We start from the raw sequence: 19972 nt of genomic DNA, 5'->3' as shown, positions 1-19972 counted from the left end.
TTTTCCAGTCATAGTCTCTCAACCATGCTCTCCAGGAAGCCTCTTTAAAAATATGAAACAGTTTCCTGAAAGAGAAATCTATTAGAAAAATCTACATTTCACAAGTCTAGCCTCCTGATTACTGAATGAGTCTAGAAGATCCACTGCTTTAAAGGATGATCCTAACTGAAGGGCAATTTCAAGGAGGTGCATGTTGAAAGCTCAGTAAATTAGTCTTGTCACAAGCTTCTCCTTCCCCTCCTACTCCCTATTTGAGAGTTTAAATACTCAACAAAATAAGGTGGGAACTTATTCAAACAAATACAGAATCATGAACAAATATGCCAAGTGCATTTTAAAGTTAAAGGTACACAATATGTTAAACATTGAGGTTTATGGTTATCATTATTGGGCAACATTTACCGAGTGTCTCCACGTGCCAGGCAACATAAGCCTGGACTGTGCACTATCTCATTCAGTCCCTATATCAGATATGCCTTTTCCCCCATCATTCAGATGAGGACACTGAGAACAAACAAGTTACATGTAAATACTGATGTCACTTACTAGACATACATTGGTTTTATCCATTCAAAACTCCCAGGTCCTTTAGGCAGTAGCACATCCCCCATTCCATGAGGTCCCAGTGATCATGGTGCCCTGAACCCCTGGGCACCTACATGAGGCCAATCACAATACTTTACACGCTGGCCCAGTGACTGGTCAAGGGATGGGCAAGTGACCCAAAGCAGAGCCAATGAGAATCTTCCCTGAGACTGCATGAATAGAGACAGTAGACGATACACGTTGGGTACAGTGGGGTAGCCGGCATCCAAAGACAGTGCCCAAACCATGTGCTTTGTTGTTCCCCCGTACAAGAAATCTGGGTGGCCCCATTGCCTCACTGCAAACCATGGAATGCAGCCAAAGAGATTCTATGTCCCTTCCAGACCTAAGCCCTGAGAAGGCCAGGCAGCTTCCGCTTTTGTATTTGGAAACGCTGAGTTGCCATGGAGGACATCTAGACATCACTGCTAGAGTGACAGCGTAGACCATGGGTCAGTAGCTTTGTCTCAAAGGGTCAGACAGTAAACATTTTGGGCGTTGTAGGCCATATGGTCACACCTACACCTACTCAAACGCCTTGTGATGTGGCAGCAGCCAGAGGGAACAGGTGAAGCTGCGTTCCAGGAGAACTTTGTTTAGAAAGCAGGCATCCCAGCCTGTAGTTGGCTGACCCGTCATGGAGAGACCACACAGAACAGCCATATGGAGAGCAAGAATCTGAGACTTCACAGAGAGAGAGACAGGCCTACTAGTCTCAGAGTCCTGGGGGAGCCCAGCCTTCTAGGCAACATGCCAGACAATGGGCGGGTCATCCATTCCAGCCTAGATGCCCGCAATCCTGACCCATGTCACATGGAATGGAAGAATTCTCAGCTAAGCCTAGTCGACCCACAGAATCAGGATTCTTGTTTTAAGCCACTAAATTTGGGGGTGGTTGGTTACACTGGAAAGTCATGTGAGACGTGGTTTCTTTCAGACTTGGCATTGTCTGCCTTTGAGGCCAGATAATTCTGTGTGGTGGGGGCCATCCTGTGCATTGCAGGATGTTTATCAGCATCTCTGGGCTCCACTCATTAGCTACCAAGAGCACCCTCCCTGCCAGCTGTGTCAACCAAAATTGTCTCCAGATACTGCCACATGTCCCTGGGGGAGGCGAAATCGCCACTGGTCAAGAAACACTGGTGTCAGGTGAAAAAATACAAAACTAGGAACCAGCAAGCAGCCAACTTCCCCACCATGTGCAAGTCAAGTAGAGTCAAGAACAGGGTGAGGGCAGGGCCAGTTTATGACTTTCATAGTCCCTAGGTACTTGCCTTCATCAGGCCCTTGCTCCATTTAAAAACAAATTTTTTTTATATAAATATATATATCTTTATGACCACACTGGTATAAAGATGAATATAATCCAGAATCATTATAGATTATTAATATACCCATATTTTTTATTATTTTAAAATAAAGTAAAATTAAACTAATTACAATAATTGTGAATACTGTAGATGCTAAGCACTGTCTTCACAATGCCTAATGAATAATCAGCCTTGAGTGAGTATAATGAAGAGACGTTATTTAAGTCCTTGGAACCAGCCATGCCTAAAATTTGACCCATCCCTGGACTCTCAGTTTCATGAGCCAAAAAAATTTACTTTTGGGGATCAACAACAAGGTTCTACTGTATAGCACAGGGAACTATATTGAATATCCCATGGTAAGTCATAATGGAAAGGAATATGAAAAAGAGTGTGTATATATATATATATATAACACTGAATCACTTCACTGTACAGTAGAAAGTAACACAAGATTGTGTATCGACTATACTTCAATAATTTTTTTTAATTCACTTTTTGGCCTAAGCTAGTTTGAGTTGAGTTTCTATCACTCGCAATCAAGAAGCCTGATTTATCCGGTCTCCTAGCAACGGCAGGTGGAAGCTGACCTTGAAGCTAGGTCCATCTAAAGCAGAAATTCCTACCCTCTCCCTCCAACCACAAATGTATCCCACCTCCAGTATCCTTCTAATTCTCATTAAGCAGGACAATTTTCAAGAAAAAGTTCTCCCCACACTTACACTTCTGGACAAAGTTGCTCACGTGCTTAATCTTCATCAGAGCCGGCTGACTGCATTCTTTAAAGAGAACAAAGAGGGCATCTAATATCGCTTCTCGGGAAAGAAGAGACATCTGCTGTTGAGTCATGGAGGGTGGTTTCCCCTAAAAACAGCAAACAGCAGATGGAGACACTGTCAATAATGAAAAGCTTTGATCAATAACATCCACGCAGAGTAAATTGCAAGCCACCAACTCAACTAACTGCTCACGACACATGCTAGCAGCAGAATTTGGTGGCCTCATCCTTTAAAGTGACATCCACTGAGAGTCAATAAGTTATCACTTGTATGTGGGCCTCTTCCTCCTGCACCTGGGGAGAAAAACTTCATCAGCACGCCATGAATAAGAAACAGTTCTTCTGTCTTAGCAGTCTGAGGCTCATGGGGACATTTACTCTGGACCCTGCTGGTCCCGTCACATCTCCGTACCTCTTCAGGAGGACACAATGAATGCCTCTTCCTCCCTGTGTTCCTACAGGTTTAACATAACTTCAGTTTCTTGAATTCACTCAGACAATAAAGGGTCGTGTGAATGGAGTGACTGCGCTAAAGCTGAATTTATTCATGATCTCAGGCAACAGTTGCAAACTGGCAGACTGCATCTAGCCCACAGACATGTTTTGTTTGGCCTGTTATATTTAAAATAATTTATCTGCCAATATTGAAAAATCAGGAGATTTCACACCAAAAGAAAAGGGGCGGGGGGAGGGGAGGATTTCTGGCTTCTCATGAGACACAGGCAGATCTGGCAACACTGTACCACATTCCTGCCTGGGGAGGCTGAGCTGCAGCTCAGGAGCACTGCCCCTCTAGAAAGTGGATGTGTTTGGCACTTCACTGCAGACTCAACTCACACTCTTCCATCTGGCACACTTGACTCCTTTACACTCACTGTCTGGCCACCCAAGACACGAGTTCACACCCCTGGTCTAGACCAATGAATCCCATGTGCCATGGACTATACGCGGTTCTCTCTGCAAAGCTGGCCACCAACAGTTCTTCTAACTCTAAAAGCACTTGCCACTGCATCCATCAAGCGTCAGAGTCTATTTCTTCTCCTCATGAATCTGTGCTGTCGCCATGACTCATGTGAAACAACAGAACGTAACACAAGTGACCCAGTGCCAGTTCAAGATGCAACCCTTAAGTAGTCTGGCAGCTTCTACTTTTGTTTGTTGGGGGAAGCCAGCCGCCAAGTTGAGAAGCTTGGGCTAGACCAGGTGACAGTCAAATCTCACCCACTGTCTGTTTTTATAAATAAAGCTTTATTGGAACACAGCCATGCCTATGAATTTACACATCATCTATGGCTGTGTGTATGTGTGTGTTAGCTGTTCAGTCTCATGCAGCTCTTTGCGACGCTATGGACTGTAGCCTGCCAGGCTCCTCTGTCTGTCCGTGGAATTCTCCAGGCAAGAATACTGGAATGGGTTGCCATTTGCTTCTCCAGGGGATCTTCCAAGCCCAGGGACTGAACTCAGGTCTCCTGCATTGCAGGCAGATTCTTTACTGTCTGAGCTTCTGTGATATAAATAGAATGGCAGAGTTCAGTAGTTACAGCAGAGACCTTAGGGCCAATGTACTTATTCACAGAAAAAATTACAAGCCCCAGCTTAGACTGAGGAACAAAAGACCTTTGGAGAAGAGGTCACTGGATGAACTGAGGCACCCCAGTCAGCAGTCAGCACCCAGAGGTTTTAGTCCCAGCCAAGCTCTCAACTCAATACAACCCATGAGTGACCACAGCAGAAGAATCACCTAACTGCATGCAGCCAACCCACAGAATCGTTAAGAAAAAGTAAATCATTGTTGCTTTAAACTTTGTGAGCGCTTTGTTACACAGCCCTGGATGACAGAAACAAACTGACTGTAACAGCCCAATAGCAGCCTCCTCAGCCAGAACCAGAAGAGTGATGGGCCCTTTCCTGCCCGCTCCCTGGCACTGGCCAGCACACACCATTAAAGCAGAGGTCACTCCACTACACCTCTCTGCACGCGGCTGAACCTAGCCCACCAGGTCGGTCCAGGCCCACCACTAACCCGCTGCCCAAGTGGCAGAAGGGAGCTCCACTCCCAGGATGCCAGCTCCTGAGCCACCTCATCAGTCACAAACTGACCAGTAAGCCAGCTGAGGCCACAGCGTCTGCCGCCTCAGATAACTAGGCTCTACTGAGAGCCGGAGGACAATGATACTAGAGCAGCCCGGACTTCCTCAAACCCTGCCGCTTTCCGGTGTCGTGCGGCACCTTCCTACTCTGGGTGCAATAGCTGCGAGGCAGGCACAAGCGATAGGGCCCCTGCTCAGCACCACAGTGGACCTGCCCCCAAGCAAGCGACCAGTTAGTGGTCCTGCTGACCACTGGTCAGTGCCACAGTGGGCCCCTCCCCTAAGGAGGCAACCGTTAGTGAGCAACTGTCAACCAGCCACTTCCGGTGGTCCTGCTCAGCCTCTGGCCAGTGCCAGAGTGGGCCCCTCCCCCAAGCAACCAACCGTTAGTGAAGTGAGCAACTGTCAACCAGCCACTTCCGGTGGTCCTGCTCAGCCACTGGTCAGTGCCACAGTGGGCCCCTCCCCCAAGCAAGCAACCGTTAGTGAGCAACTGTCAACCAGCCACTTCCGGTGGTCCTGCTCGGCCACTGGTCAGTGCCACAGTGGGCCCCTCCCCCAAGGAGGCAACCGTTAGTGAGCAACTGTCAACCACCCACTTCCGGTGGTCCTGCTCGGCCATTGGTCAGTGCCACAGTGGGCCCCTCCCCCAAGCAAGCAACCGTTAGTGAGCAACTGTCAACCAGCCACTTTCGGTGGTCCTGCTCAGCCACTAGTTGGTGCCAGACTGGGCCCCTCCCCCAAGCAAGCAACCGTTAGTGAGCAACTGTCAACCAGCCACCTTCAGTGGTCCTGCTCGGCCACTGGTCAGTGACACAGTGGGCCCCTCCCCCTCTTGTATATAAACGGGGCCAGAAATCCGACTGAGGGAAGATGGTTTTCTGAGATGCCAGTCTGCCATCTTCTCCATCTGCTAGCTTTCCAATTAAAATAGTTATTCCTTGTTCTAACAACTCATATCCTGATTTATTGGCCTGTCCTGTGGCAAGCAGAACAAGCTTGGGGTCAGTAACACGACTACCTTTGAGTCACCTGGAGAACTTAACTAAAAACCAAAAACCAGATTCTCAGGTACCATTCCCAACCTACTGAATTAGAATTTACCAGTCTGTGGCTAAGAAGATATTTCAGTAACACCTCCTCCCAAGACAGTCAAACCTCAGCCAGGTTTGTGAAGCACTGAGTCAGACCACACTATCTGGCACTTTAGAGTTCTGCCACTTCCTGGGAAAATAAGATTCCTAGTTTTTCTCTCCTCTGATGAGTTTAGACTAAGCAGCAGTTCCCAAATACAGTACTGAGTCTTAACAAAGTTTTCACGTCTGTCATAAAGTAAGAAAAAGTGAACACTGCATGATGACTCTTTTATAAAGCTAAGTGTATTCAAATTGTAAAATGGTCCTTTATTCTGAAACAACATCCTTCCCCTCTTGGTGTTTTTTTTAAAATATCCTCTTTATGAAATAAAAGGACCAAACGATAATAGCGTTTTCTTTTTTGTGTTTTTTTACATCCCTTACTTAGCAAAATACAAAGTTGGCAAACCTCAGTCAGCCTAGCAAATTTGTAAAATTTTGCTGGCTCAAAAATCTAAAAGCCTGCCAACCACTGACCTGGAACTCTTGGGGAGGTACTTACTGTCAGGCAGAAACTGAGACCCTGTCTACATGGAAAACAAAACCACTACTCTCTATCCAAACCTCATTAAAAGGACACTGGGATAGGGATAAAGTGGGATAATCAGTTAATTTAGAAATCCCACGAGGGGATTAAAGACAAGAGGGAATTTTAAGGGCATTTGGGAGACCGCTATAAGTTAATGACCACTCTAGAAAAGAACCCAGTAACCTAGCAACAATCTCCCCTGATGGCTCAGATGGTAAAGAATCCGCCTACAACGCAGGAGACCCGGGTTCAGTCCCTGAGTTGAGAAGCTCCCCCTGGAGAAGGGAATGGCTACCCACACCAGTATTCTTGCCTGGGGAATTCTATGGACAGAGGAACCTGGCAGGCTACAGTCCATGGGGTCACAAAGAGTCGGACACAAAGGAGCAACAGACACTTTCACCTCAGCAACAATCTACACTACCCTGAAGGAAGACCAGATGCATCCATCTGCCAGGCACACTCAAGCCACAGGTGCCAACAGTTTAAACACAAGACAATAGATATCAGGTCTGTATCTTGTTACACGAAGTCAGGGAGTTAATGGTCCCTGAAGAATAGCCTTTCTGCAGGTAGTCAAGACAGGAATAGAGGGGAAAAGGGGAAGAAACTAGGTGAAAGGGGTCATAATATCAAGACCTGAGATGCATTACCATATTTTAGTATACATTACCTTTCTTCTGTTAATATACATTTAAATAGCGCCATGACAGTCCTCAATAACCACAGGGTCAAAGGAGAACTAAAGACCTAAGCCTTAAACATCTACCCCAAAATGAGGAAGGTGGTCTACCCCACTCCCCACTTTTTGACTATAAAAATATAGGCCTCTTTGTTCTCAGTGCTGTGCTCCCCTGCCAGACCATTTGTGTCTCTCACAAGCATCCTCTGCTAATAAACTCACTCTTTGCTGTTTCCGAGCTGAAAAGAACCTGAGCTTCAGAAAGTTCTGACAAAAGGTGAGCAGTTTCAGTTAAAAGACAATGAGTTTGACCCACACACTGCAATAGAAGACCCAGTGCAGCTGAATTTAAAAATTAAAAAACAACAACAACAGTGTGTTCAAGTCCCCTCCTAACTCAGGAATGATGGATTCAAGTCCCAGTCTGAGTTTTGGCTGGGTTCAAGTCCCACCCAAGAAGGAGTGGGGTTTCAGCTGGATGGGGGGCAAAAACAGTATCCTTATTCTGCTTATATTAAAGCAAGTGCTAGGGTTATGCTATGTTTGCAAATAATAGCTTTTCAGGGCACAGGGTGGAACTTGTTTAAAAAAAAAAAAGGAGGAATTGGGGATTTACACACAATCTTTGCTGGTATAATGACATTTAAATACAAGATACATTTACTAAACTCTGATATACACTGGCAATGTTGCCCAGCAGTTACACACCCACACCAAAAATGGGGTATGGCTTTGTCATTTAAAATCTCCATGATTCTGAGCAAGTCTCTGTCCCTCTCCATATCTGCACATTATAAGAATTTTGTCATAAGTTGGAAGTTTTGGAGTAAAACAATTAATGGGCTAAAAAGTGGTAGCGCTCCAGTCAGCTGAGGTTAAAAATAGACCATTCATAAGAGAAAAATACCTCATGACTTAAATGGTGACCCACAGAACAATCTAAGCTTTCACTCTGTCCACATTCTGATCTGTTTGAACATTCCCCAATACCAGTATCTTGGGGAAAATGTCCTCAAGAACATATTAGTAGTGAAACTAATATAACATTGTAAATCACCTTAGATTTATCATCATACAGATAATCCTACCAAAATGCCTTATTTAAGTAGTTACTGCTAAGTGAACATAAATTTATTATTACTGTAGCTAATACTATTTCTACACTCATCATTAATAATAGTTATCATTTATAAAGGGCTTACCAAGAGCTGGGCAAGAACTAAGTACATGAATTATCTTATTTGATCCTCATAACTTTGTAAATTAGGTGCTATAACTTCTATCATAATACAAAGAATGGAAAATGGATATAGACAAGGCAACTGACTCACCCAAGGTAACACAGCTAACACATTCTGAGGCCAGGATTTAAACCTAAACCTTCACCACTATCTGTATTTTCTCTTTGACTTATCAAACAAAGATTTCTACAACAAACAAAAGAATCAGAAATCTACTTGGGAAAAAAATCTCACAACATTAAGTTTTAATCCTTTTGGGGGTGATGGAAATGGTCTATATCTTGAGAGGAATGTGGGTTGTACAGGTTTGGTATTTATCAAAACTTTTTTAAAACATAAACATCCCTTGAATGAAAAAGATTTCTATATTTCTATAGGGCTACACCTATAGAAATTCCAGTCAAAAGAGTGTCTTTGTTCGTTTACTTTTCCTTAAAGAAGGGCAAACTTTAGTGCAAAAGTGTAACATGTGTGAAATCCTCAAAAAGGTCTCCCTTCGAGGGCAAGTTCAACTACCCATTCCTGGCACAATGGCTCCTTTTTCCACAACTTTCAGCATATATAAAACATGAAAGGAAATTTCTCCTAGATTCGCCTCAGTCATCTAACAAATTCCTATAACTTCTGAGTCACAGAGGTTCCAAGGAAACACAGGTGAGCAAAGTTGACAAGCCAGTCTGTTACCTGGAAAAAAAGATTCAGCCTGGAGGCCCGGCTGGCAATGGATTCAATAGCACCAGCGTCCAGCAGATTCCGTGCTCCATACTTGAACTTCAACATCTCCCCACTGGTGACAAAAGTAGACAGGAGGAGGTTATTGTGTTCCGGTGATTTGAGCGGGAAGGGTTTGAGAGATCCTGAGCTTTCTCTCAAGATATCAGGGGTAGGGAGGTGAAAAATCAGCCACCACTGGGTCTTGGGAAGCTCAGTTGGGTGACACAGATTAAAAATCAGACTTTTATTCAGTGTAACAGGAGTAACACTGCAACACTGACCTGACATACTCACTCACTTAAAATTTGTTTTATAACTGCAGACAGTGACTGCAGCCATGAAATTAAAAGATGCTTGCTCCTAGGAAGAAAAGCTATATGACAAATCTAGACAGCATATTAAAAAGGAAAGAGATCACTTTGCCAACAAAGAACTGTATAGTCAAAGCTATGGTTTTTCCAATGACCTTCCGGGTGGCTCACACAATAAAGCGTCTGCCTACAATGCGGGAGACCCAGGTTCAATCCCTGGGAAGGGAAGATCCCCTGGAGGAGGAAATAACAACCCACTCCAGTACTCTTGCCTGGAAAATCCCATGGACGGAGGAGTCTGGTCAGCTACAGTCCATGGGGTTGCAAAGAGTTGACTTAGCGACTTCACTTCACTTCATTTTCTAACAGTCACGTACAGATGTGAGAGCTGGACCATAAAGAAGGCTGAGCACCCAAGAATTGATGTGATGGAGAAGACTCTTGAGAGTGCTTTGGACAGCAAGGAAATCAAACCAGTCAATCCTAAAGAAAATAAACCCTAAATATTCATTTGAAGGACTGATGCTGAAGCGCCATTACTTCGGCCACCTGATGCAAAGAGCTGACTCACTGGAAAGACCCTGATCCTGGGAAAAACTGAGGGCAGGAGGAGAAGGGGCGACAGAGGATGAGATGGTTGGATGGCATCACTGACTCAATGGACATGAGTTTGAGCAAAGTCTGGGAGAAAATGAAGGACAGGGAAGCATGGCAAGCTGCAGTCCATGCAGTCACAAAGAGTCAGACATGACTTAAACACTGAACAACAACAACCCCCCTTAATTGAATATAAGCTCCACCAAGGCATAGCCTGGCACATAAACGCTAAAAAACTGTTATTGAACAAATGATTGAAAATAAGTAAATTACATAATACAGGTATGTTGGAAGCTATGGGATTCAAATAAAAAGAAGAAAAAACAAATGGAGGAATTGGGGCATGGGCAACCTGCTCCAGAGTTCTTGCCTGGAGAATCCCAGGGACGGCGGAGCCTGATGGGCTGCCTGCCGTCTATGGAGTCGCACAGAGTCGGACAGGATTGAAGCGACTTAGCAGCACCAGCAGCAGTGTGTGTATAACAGTGTAGTGAGAGTAACTTCACCGTTCAGTTCAGTCATGTCCGACTCTGTGCGACCCCATGCGACTGCAGCACTCCAGGCTTCCCTGTCCATCACCAACTCAGGGAGCTTGTTCAAATTCACGTCCATCGAGTTGGTGACGCCGTCTAACCATATCATCCTCTGTAGTCCCCTTCTCCTCCTGCCTTCAATCTTTCCCAGCATCAAGTCAGTTCTTCGCAAAGTATTGGCGCTTCAGCTTCAGTCCTTCCAATGAATGTTCAGGATTGATTTCTTTAAGGATTGAGTGGTTTCATCTCCTTGCAGTCCAAGGGACTCTCAAGAGCCTTCTCCAGCACCACTTCACAGAACAGGTAACATCTGAACCAAAATCTGAAGGAGTAGCAGCAAGCCTTGCCGGTATTTGGGTAAAGAACAGTATCCTGCGGTCGGGGGAACAGCCAGAGCGAAGGTTCTGAGGCAAGACCTGGGCTTCTCTAACAGTAGCTGGGAAACCACGTAGAGCTGGAACAGAGTGAAAGAGGCAGGAAGTAGGCGGTGACGAGTTGGGGCAAAGAGTATGAAGACACCAAAGTAAGCTAAGGTCACACAGATTCTAAGGCGCTGCCGGCCCCGACTAGCAATGCCGACAGGAGGACCCCACCCAGCTGGAGAAAGGAAATTCCTCTAGCCTAGCCAACCCTTCGGCTCAGACGGGGGATAAGCCCTTGCACCGCCAGCCTGGGAAGACCTTCCCGACTCCCCGCCGCCCTCCTTGCTGCGAGAGGCAAAGCCGGGGTTGGTGTGGTGGAGGAGGCCCTTCCCTTGGTCTTGCAAAGTGGGGTGACGGACAACTGAGCTTGGGGAGACCAGACTCACCGTTCAGCCTATCCCGGCTATCTGCGCGGCGCTCTGTCCCGTGCCTCCCGCGGCAGCGTTTGAACACTGGGAACGGCGTGGGTGAGGCCAGCCATGTCTGGACCAATCAGTGTTCCCGCTCGTATGATGGACAGTTCTATCTCAACCAGGTCCTACCCAAGTCCTTAAAGGGACCGAGGAAGTGAACGAGAGGGCCAATGAAATTGTTTCTTCCGACCCGGCAGGGCAGGTCTTGGAAGTTTGAAATTGGCGGTTAAGCAGAAGGATGCAAGGTTTGAGGACGCGTCTGTTTATGTCTGGGATGTCTGAGGAGAATGCTGGGGCAGTGGCCCTTGCTCTCATGGCCACCTGCAAGGAGGAAGGCCGCCCGGCAGCTCTGATTGGTGATCTTGTTCATCAATCCTGGCTAAGGTAAAAGTAGTTGTTACTTTGTTAAATAAACCAGCTGGTTCTCTGCTAACAGGCTACAACTGAGGCTTTGAGTTTGAGAATTCCACCTGCCTCAAAGACTGGTTGTCGACTGCAGCAAAAAGGCGATGATATTGAAACTGTCTCATAGAACATTTTAAAATAAAGACAAGAGACTTAAACAGTCGAAATCCGAAAGGCCAACAAATATATGAAAAGGTCTCCACGTCACTCATCATCAGGAAATAAGAAAACTAAAACCACAAAGAGATACAATAACAGGCAGCCAGATTGGGGCTGATTGGTGGTGGGGAGGAGGTCTGACAGTGTTGGCAAGACTTGGCAGTACACAGCTGATGGGAGTATAAATCATAACGTTTGTTTGAAAAAGAGTTTGCCATTCTTTGCTAAAGTTGATTGATATACACAGTCTATGACTCATGCCTGGGTATACCCTAGAAAAACTCCTGTGTACACCAGGAGACATGTACAAGTATGTACAGATAGTACCGTACAGCATCATGAAAAAAGAAACTGGAAGCAACCCAAATATCCATCAGCAACAGAAAGGATAATTTTTTATATTGCAGTGTTTTCATACAGCAATAAAAAAGAACAACTACAGCTGAACACAATGACATGATGCATTTCAAAACAATGCTGAGTGAACGAAGCACAACAATAGAATACAGTATGTTTTCTTTTTCTTATTGAAGTATATAGTTCATTTACAATGTTGTGTTTCAGGTATACAACAAAGTGATTCAGCTATACTATATTCTTTTGCAGTTTCTTTTCCCTTGTAGGTTATTTAAGTATGTTTTCATTAATATAAATTTCAAAAGCAAAACAAAATAAAATGTTTAGTGAAGGATGTACCTACAGGTGATAAAATCAGAAAGTAAAGCAGAACTCAGGATAGTAGTTATCAAGGGCATGGTGTCCTTTCAGGGAGTCAGGATGCTGCCTGCTAAGTCACTTCAGGCGTGTCTGACTCTGTGTGACCCTATAGGCTGCAACCCGCTAGGCTCCTCTGTCCATAGGATTTTCCAAGCAAGAATACTGGAGTGGGTTACCATGCCCTCCTGCAGGGGATCGTCCTCACCCACGATTTGAACCTGCGTCTCTTATATCTCCTGCATTGGCAGGCAGGTTCTTTACCACAAGCGCCACCTAGGAAGCCCCAGTCAGGATGGTACTTGATCTAATTCTTAGCCTGACTATAGTAATAAAATAGATTATTGTTTTATAATTAGTAAGTTGTGTATATATATGTTCTATTTTGGAGAAGAAAATGGCAACCCACTCCAGAATTCTTGCCTGTTGAATCCCATGGACAGAAGAGCCTGGTAGGTTACAGTCCATGGGTCGCAAAGCATCAGACCCAGCTGAGTGACTAAACACACACATGTTCTACTTATGTATATTTTTAAAATTTGAAAGGGAGGCAGTCCTCTCGGTACTTTTATAATCCCTACACTACTAGAACTAGAGATGTGTTATTGTATGCCGGCCCACACACTCACACGCACATCAGTACAAAACAAAGTGCGAACTTGCTTAATACACTTTTTTCCCCTAGAAACATAATTTGCTATTCATCCCTGGGACAATAATGACAGCTACAATTTATCAAGCCTCTTCTCTCTTTTTGTCTTTATCAAGTACATCTCATTTAATCTTTACTATAACCTAATACTGAGAGGGAAGAATTATAATCCACATTTTATAGATGGGAAAACTGAGTCTGAAAGACACTCAGTGACTAATCTGGAGTTGATTGGCTCTAGGTGATGAAGCTAGGTTTGGAACTCCTGGACTATCTGACTCCTAATCCTTTTCTCTGTATGAAACCTGCTTCTCAGAAGATGTCAGAAATTTTCCCATCCTCTGCATTTGTCATGTAGCAAGGGCTGACCCAGTCCAGAAAAATGTATGAAAATAAGAATTACTTCTAGGGACTTCTGGTAGTCCAGTGGTTATGACTCCACTCTTTCACTGCCAAGGGCCTGGTTTCAATCTGTGCTGGGGGAACTAAGATCCTGCAAGTTGAGTGGCTTGGCCATATTTAAAAAGGAAAGCAGGAGGGGAGGAGGGAGGGAGAGAAAGAAAAAGAAAGACTTCTAATGATATAAGAAGGTTAGCAAAAGTTCGGGGATGGTAAGTTGAGGAGAAATGCAAAGTGGGTCTTAGCCACTTTTGACTTGATATGAAGAATCTCAGAAAGATGTGAATGTGGATCTAGTCAATGCTTCTGGTTTTTCTAATGTTGCTGATTTTTCTAATCCAGGCAAATCTATTAGTTTTCAAGTGTCAGAAATAGGCTTTACCAGAATCATGGGACTTGTTTATCCTAAATTAGAATACAATGTTAACAGCATGATTTTGTATTGCCCTGAATCCTGCCTACTAATATCCTATTAGAACAACTGCTGGTCTTAGCAAAATTTGTGTGAAACAGAACAAAGAATGCACAGTAAATAAGAAGAATAAAGAAACATAAAGCAAAAACCACAGGCACTCCACCAATTTTCTTTCAAAAGTAGTAACTAACTGCACAGGAAGCGTATGAGGAAAGAGAATTAGGAAGAACCAAGAATGGTGCGCCAATACTAAAAGGATAAGACACTGCCAAATAGAATTAACCATCATTAAAACTAGACTGACAGGAAAGCTGACACCTTCTCTTTGTTCTTGCAAAAAATGAAACAATTACTAGTTCTGTGCAGAATGTGAATCCCTGAGGAATACTGTGATGGAGATTCTGGAAGAACATCATTATAACAGAGTCGTAATGAAGGACATTATGATGTTCTTACACTCAATCTTTCATTTGTTTTATTTTTTTTAAAGCATTTATTGTGCCAAGCACCAGGGATACCAAAAGGAAACAGATACCATCCTTGCCTGTTTTTGAAAAGTCAGTTACAGTGGGGAGATGGAGCTATGGGCAAACGATTGTGAAACTCTGTAATAAGTTCCTGTAACAGTGGAGATGCCGGAAGACTGTGGCCATAAGAGAGGGGATGGCAGGTGGTATATCACAGCAAATACCCAAAACATGAAGACAAAAGAAGTGTGGTTGCCCTCAGAGCATTCAACTGGACAATAAGCAGAGATACTCCAAGGCATCTTAAAGAGATAAGAGGAATGACTGTAAGACTCAAACTAGACTTGGTGGAACATTAAGAATTGTATCCTATTTGTAAAGCAGAAATAGAGACACAGGCATAGAGAACAAAAGTATGGTTACCAAGGGGGCTGGTGGGGTAGGTGGGAAAAATTGGGAGATTAGCATCGACATATATATATACTATTGACACTATGTATAAAATAGATAACTAATGAGAACCTACTCTAAATACTACATAGAACTCTACTCAGAGCTCTATGGTGACCTAAATGTGAAGGAAATCCAAGAAAGAGGGGATACATGTATATGTATAACTGATTCACTTTGCAGTACAGCAAAAACTTATACAACATTGTAAAGCAACTGTACTCCACTAAAAATTAATTTAAAAAAAAAAACTAAATTTGTACACACCATCCCCCCAAGGTACAGAAAAAGTATCTGAGAAGCTAACCCCATTCTAGGTATGAAGAGACAAAGTTATTCTGGTCCCTCTGGCAAGAGTTCCTCAAGCTACTAAGTCATGTTTCTAGAAAGCACCATTAGCTGAGTGTTTTCTCAGAGCAAGCCATATCCCAGGTATGACCTGTTTTCCCCACCACTGATATGAAAGACGCTTTCAGGTCATAAACGAATGTCATTTATTTTTTTAATTATACATGTTACTGAATATTAGGGAAAAGAATAGCTAGTCCACCAAACCAGGTATTTAGGCTGTTTAACAGTATCCTGGCTTTCACCCTATCTACTAGCATACATTCCCAGAGGTTACAATCAAAAATGTCTCCAGACTTTGCCAAATGTCCTCTGGAGGGCAAAATTGCCCTGAATTGAGATGTTTGACATGAAAATTTCCAATGAATCCATTCAACATTTTTGAAATTGTTTATTTATTTTGGGGCTTTCTCCAGTTGCACCAAGTGGGGCTGCCCTCCTTTGCGATGCATGGGCTTCTCCTGTGGGGGCTTCTCGTTGCAGAGCACAGGCCTTAAGGCATGCAGGCTTCATAGTTGGGGCACGCAGTCTCAGCAGTTGTGGTGCATAGGCTTAGCTGCTCCAAGGCATCTGGGATTTTCCGAGACAGTGATCAAACCCGAGCAGTGGAGGAGCAGGATTGAACTCTCATGTCCCCTGCACTGTGCCACCAGGGAAGTCCAACTTTTTTTTTTTTTTACCTATGGCATGTGGGATCTTAGTTCTTCTACCAGAGATCAACCCACACCCCTTGCATTGGAAGTCAGTCTTAATCACTGGACTCCAACAGAGCTCCCAAACAAGTCAAAGTACATTTTAAATGTTTTGACATTTTTAACTGATTGTTAGAACTTCATTCTGACACCTTCATTTTCCAAATGTTTTCTGCAAGTTTGCATGAGTTTCCATCTATGTTTTTGTGGGTTTTTTTTTTTTTTTGCCTTCTTTGACCTTAGACACAGTGTCTAACAAGGGAGAATGAATTTTTCAAAATTCAAGTAAACAACAATTAGCCTTTCTGCCATTTAATCCTAGACATTTTTCCTATAACACTGGGCTTATCAGTTAATTGTGTTGCTTCAAAAATGTCATAAACTGTAAAACATACCTCTAATCCTTCAGCCCACTGATTTCAGGAGTGTTTATAATTTCCAATCCATTTATAATACAAGAAATTTAGGCACCTGACTCACAACAACTCCTTTCCAAGGACAACTAGAAAAAAAAAAACTGACATCAAATCCCTACACTGTTCAAGAGAATTAAAATAGAAACCACAGACTGGGAGAAAAAAAGATATATCCAATAAAAGACTGCTATTCAAAATATACAAAGAACTCTTAAAACTTAACAATAGGAAAATAAGAAATTCGATTTTAAAATGGGCCAAGGATCTTAATAAACACCTCCTCAAAGAAGATACACAAACGGCAAATAAATACATGAAAAGATTCGCCCCATCATATGTCATTAGGGAAATGTGAATTAAAACAAGATATCACTACAGTCCATGCGGTAGCAAAGAGTCGGACACAACTGAGCAATTCACACACACACACACACACACACACACACACACATCACTACATACCTATTCAAATGGTCAAAATCAAGAAGACAAAAGCAAATATTGGTGAGAATGTAGAGCAAGAGGAACTCTGCTTTGTTGCTGGTGGCAATGCAAAATGGGACAGCCACTTTGGAAAGACAGTTGGGCAGTTTCTTACAAAAATAAACATTCTCTTACCATATAATCCAGCAGTCACATTCCTCAGTATTGACCCAAAGGAGCTGAACACTGTTGTGCATACAAAAACCTGCACACAAATGTTTATAGCTGCTTCATTCATAATTGCTGAAACTTGGAAGCAACCAAAATGTCCTTCAGTAGACAGATGGATATAAACTATGGTACATTCCAGGCAATGGAATATTATTTGGCACTAAAAATAAATGAGCTATCAAGGCATGGAGGAAACTTCAACGCATATTGCTAAGTGAAAGAAGTCAATCTGAAAAGGCCAAATGATACTGTTCTCTTTTAAAGCGTCTGCCTCCAATGCGAGCAGACCCGGGTTCGATCCCTGGATCAGGAAAATCCCCTGGAGAAGGAAATGGTAACCCACTCCAGTATTCTTGCCTGGAGAATCCCATGGATGGAGAAGCCTGGTAGGCTACAGTCCACGGGTTCGCAAAGAGTCGGACACGACTGAGCGACTTCACCTTCACCTTCACCTATTAAGACACCTGGGGAGACGGCACTATAAATCCTTTCAGCTCTTCATGTGGGGAAGATACTATCCAGCCTTGTATAGCTCTTTTATTTTTCACTTATTTTTACTTGTGGTTAAGTATACATAACATAAAAGTTACCATCTTAACCATTTTAAAATTTACAATTTGGCAGCATTAAGCACATTTATATTGTTATGCAAACATTACCACTATCCATCTCCAGAGCTCTTTTCTTCTTGCAGAACTGAACCTCAGTATCCATTACATAGTAGCTCCCCACTCACTCCTCCTCTGAGCTTCCTGATAACGTCTATTCTTTCTGCCATTATGAGTTTGCCTGCTCAAATAAGTGAAATCATGCATCATGTATCCTTTTGGTGTCTGGTTTATTTCACTTAGCATATTGTCTTCAAGGCTCATACATGTCATAGTATGTGTCAGTACTTCATTCCCTTTTATGGCTGAATAATATTCCATTGTATGGATATACCACATTTTGTTCATCCATTCATCTGTTGATGGACACTTGAGTTATTTCCCAGTTTTGGGCTATTATGAATAATACTGCTATGAACACTGATGTACACGTATCTCTTTTGAGTCCCTGCTTTCAGTTCTTCTGAGTATATACCTAGGAGTGGAATTGCTGGATCATACAGTAATTCTATACTCTTTGAAAAAGTGACAAACTGTTTTCCACAGGAGTTTCACCATGTTACATTTCCACTTACAAGGCATCAGGGCTCCAGTTTCTGCATGTCTTCATCAATGCTTGTTATTCTCTGTGCTTTTTTTTTTTGTAAATAAAAACCACTCCTAGGGGATTCCCTGGCAGTACAGTGGTTAGGACTTTGTGCTGTCACTGACAAGAGCCCAATTTTAATCCCTGGTTGGGGAACAAAGATCCCAGAAGTCTTGTGGTGCAGCCAAAATAAAAGGAGATGGGGAATATAAACCTGCCTTAGGAATGAGCAATACCATCTGATACGTATTGACTAAGGAGAAATAAAAGCATGTCCACAAAAATATTTTAAAATAATAATAATAACCACTCTGAGTGGGCATCAAGTGATTATTTAGATTTACTTTTTTTTTTTTTTTTTACTTTCTTTGTTTAGCAATAGAAGATTTTCATATGAAATGCAGGCATCTCTCCTGATCACATTCATTCCACACTGTCTAATGAATCCTTTATTTCATTTCTAATAACCTTTAGGCTCTTGCCTTGCAGACTACTGGGCTTCCCTTGTGGCTCAACTGGTAAAGCATCTGCCTACAATGTGGGAGACCTGGGTTCAATCCCTAGCCTAGGTTGGGAAGATTCCCAGGAGAAGGGAAAGGCTACATACTCCAGGATTCTGGCCTAGAGAATTCCATGGACGGTATAGTCGGACACGACTGAACGACTTTCACTTTCACTTTGAAGACCACTGCCTACTTCCACCCGTGGCTCCCTCATCTCTAAAGTAGCTAAGGCACCATTGCTTACTCTGTATTTGCCGCACCAGAGCAGTAGCGCCATCTTGTGGTCCAGAGAGGTAGTTGCAGGAGCAGCTCCCAATATTTCACTAAGACTTTATTATTATATACCTGGTGATGTCCATCTGGTATTAGCATGAAAAGCGAAATCCGATTCGAAAAATGGTGACTTTTACAAAAATTATATAGATGGGCTTCTCCCCAAATGACAAAGCCTTCTCCAGTGTCCTTTTAATTACATCCCTTCCTAAAATAAAAACAATAGGAATGCAGCTGACATTTTAAATGCAACTGGCTTGTTGAAAAATCTGTCCAAAAAAGAAATAATTTTATTTTTTTCGATCTCTTCTATCAATCAGCATCTATCGAATCTCCCTTTTCAAACTTTTAAAGACATCTCTTGGAAACAGTCTAACTTTCAGGTTTTTTCAAGTTTTCACAGTTTCTGACACCTCACCCTTCTCCTCCCTAGAATAGGAGCTTTGGAGTGGGGTGGAGGAGTGGTCTTGTCTTTATGCTGTTCCCTCCCCTCCTTCTCTCTTTAACACTTCTCTGATGTTTAAAACAGAGACTAGAAATTATGGGGAAGGCCCCACCCTGCACAATTTTCTAACATAAGAAATGGGTCCCTTTTCCAACTACTTGCCCCCCCAGCTCACACTCCTAAGTTCTAAGGTATCTACTAATTTCATTTGTGCCCCACTCAAAATCAAGAAAGAGTTCAGACTGCTTCATTTATTTTATTATTATTATTTTGGCCATACCGTGTGGCTTGTGGGATCTTAGTTCCCTGACCAGGGATTAAACCCAGGCCCTCAGCCGTGAAAGCACCGAGTCCCAGCCACTTGGCCACCGGAGAACTCCCAGGCTGCTTCGTCTAGACCCTCTCTCTGCCTCTCCACCTTCACACCCAAGCCATCTTCCTCCCA

The 19972-nt window shown here is 43.2% G+C and overlaps 1 protein-coding gene across 1 annotated transcript in view; it reads right to left on the bottom strand.

Annotated features, from left to right (window-relative positions):
- CIT (citron rho-interacting serine/threonine kinase) overlaps positions 1 to 9131 on the bottom strand; it is a 168109-nt gene extending 158978 nt beyond the window's left edge. The window contains exons 1-2 of the mRNA XM_052654819.1: positions 9036 to 9131; positions 2618 to 2759 (exon numbers count right to left, since the gene is read on the bottom strand). Coding sequence (XP_052510779.1) covers positions 2618 to 2759; positions 9036 to 9131 — 238 coding nt within the window. The remainder of the gene's footprint in view (positions 1 to 2617; positions 2760 to 9035) is intronic.
- Between the last annotated feature and the right edge of the window lie 10841 nt (positions 9132 to 19972).

The sequence above is a fragment of the Budorcas taxicolor genome, chromosome 17 (genome assembly GCF_023091745.1).
Source record: "Budorcas taxicolor isolate Tak-1 chromosome 17, Takin1.1, whole genome shotgun sequence".
NCBI lineage: Eukaryota > Metazoa > Chordata > Mammalia > Artiodactyla > Bovidae > Budorcas > Budorcas taxicolor.
The sequence above is the reverse complement of the archived record's forward strand: the minus strand, read 5'-3'. Positions and strand labels throughout refer to the sequence as shown.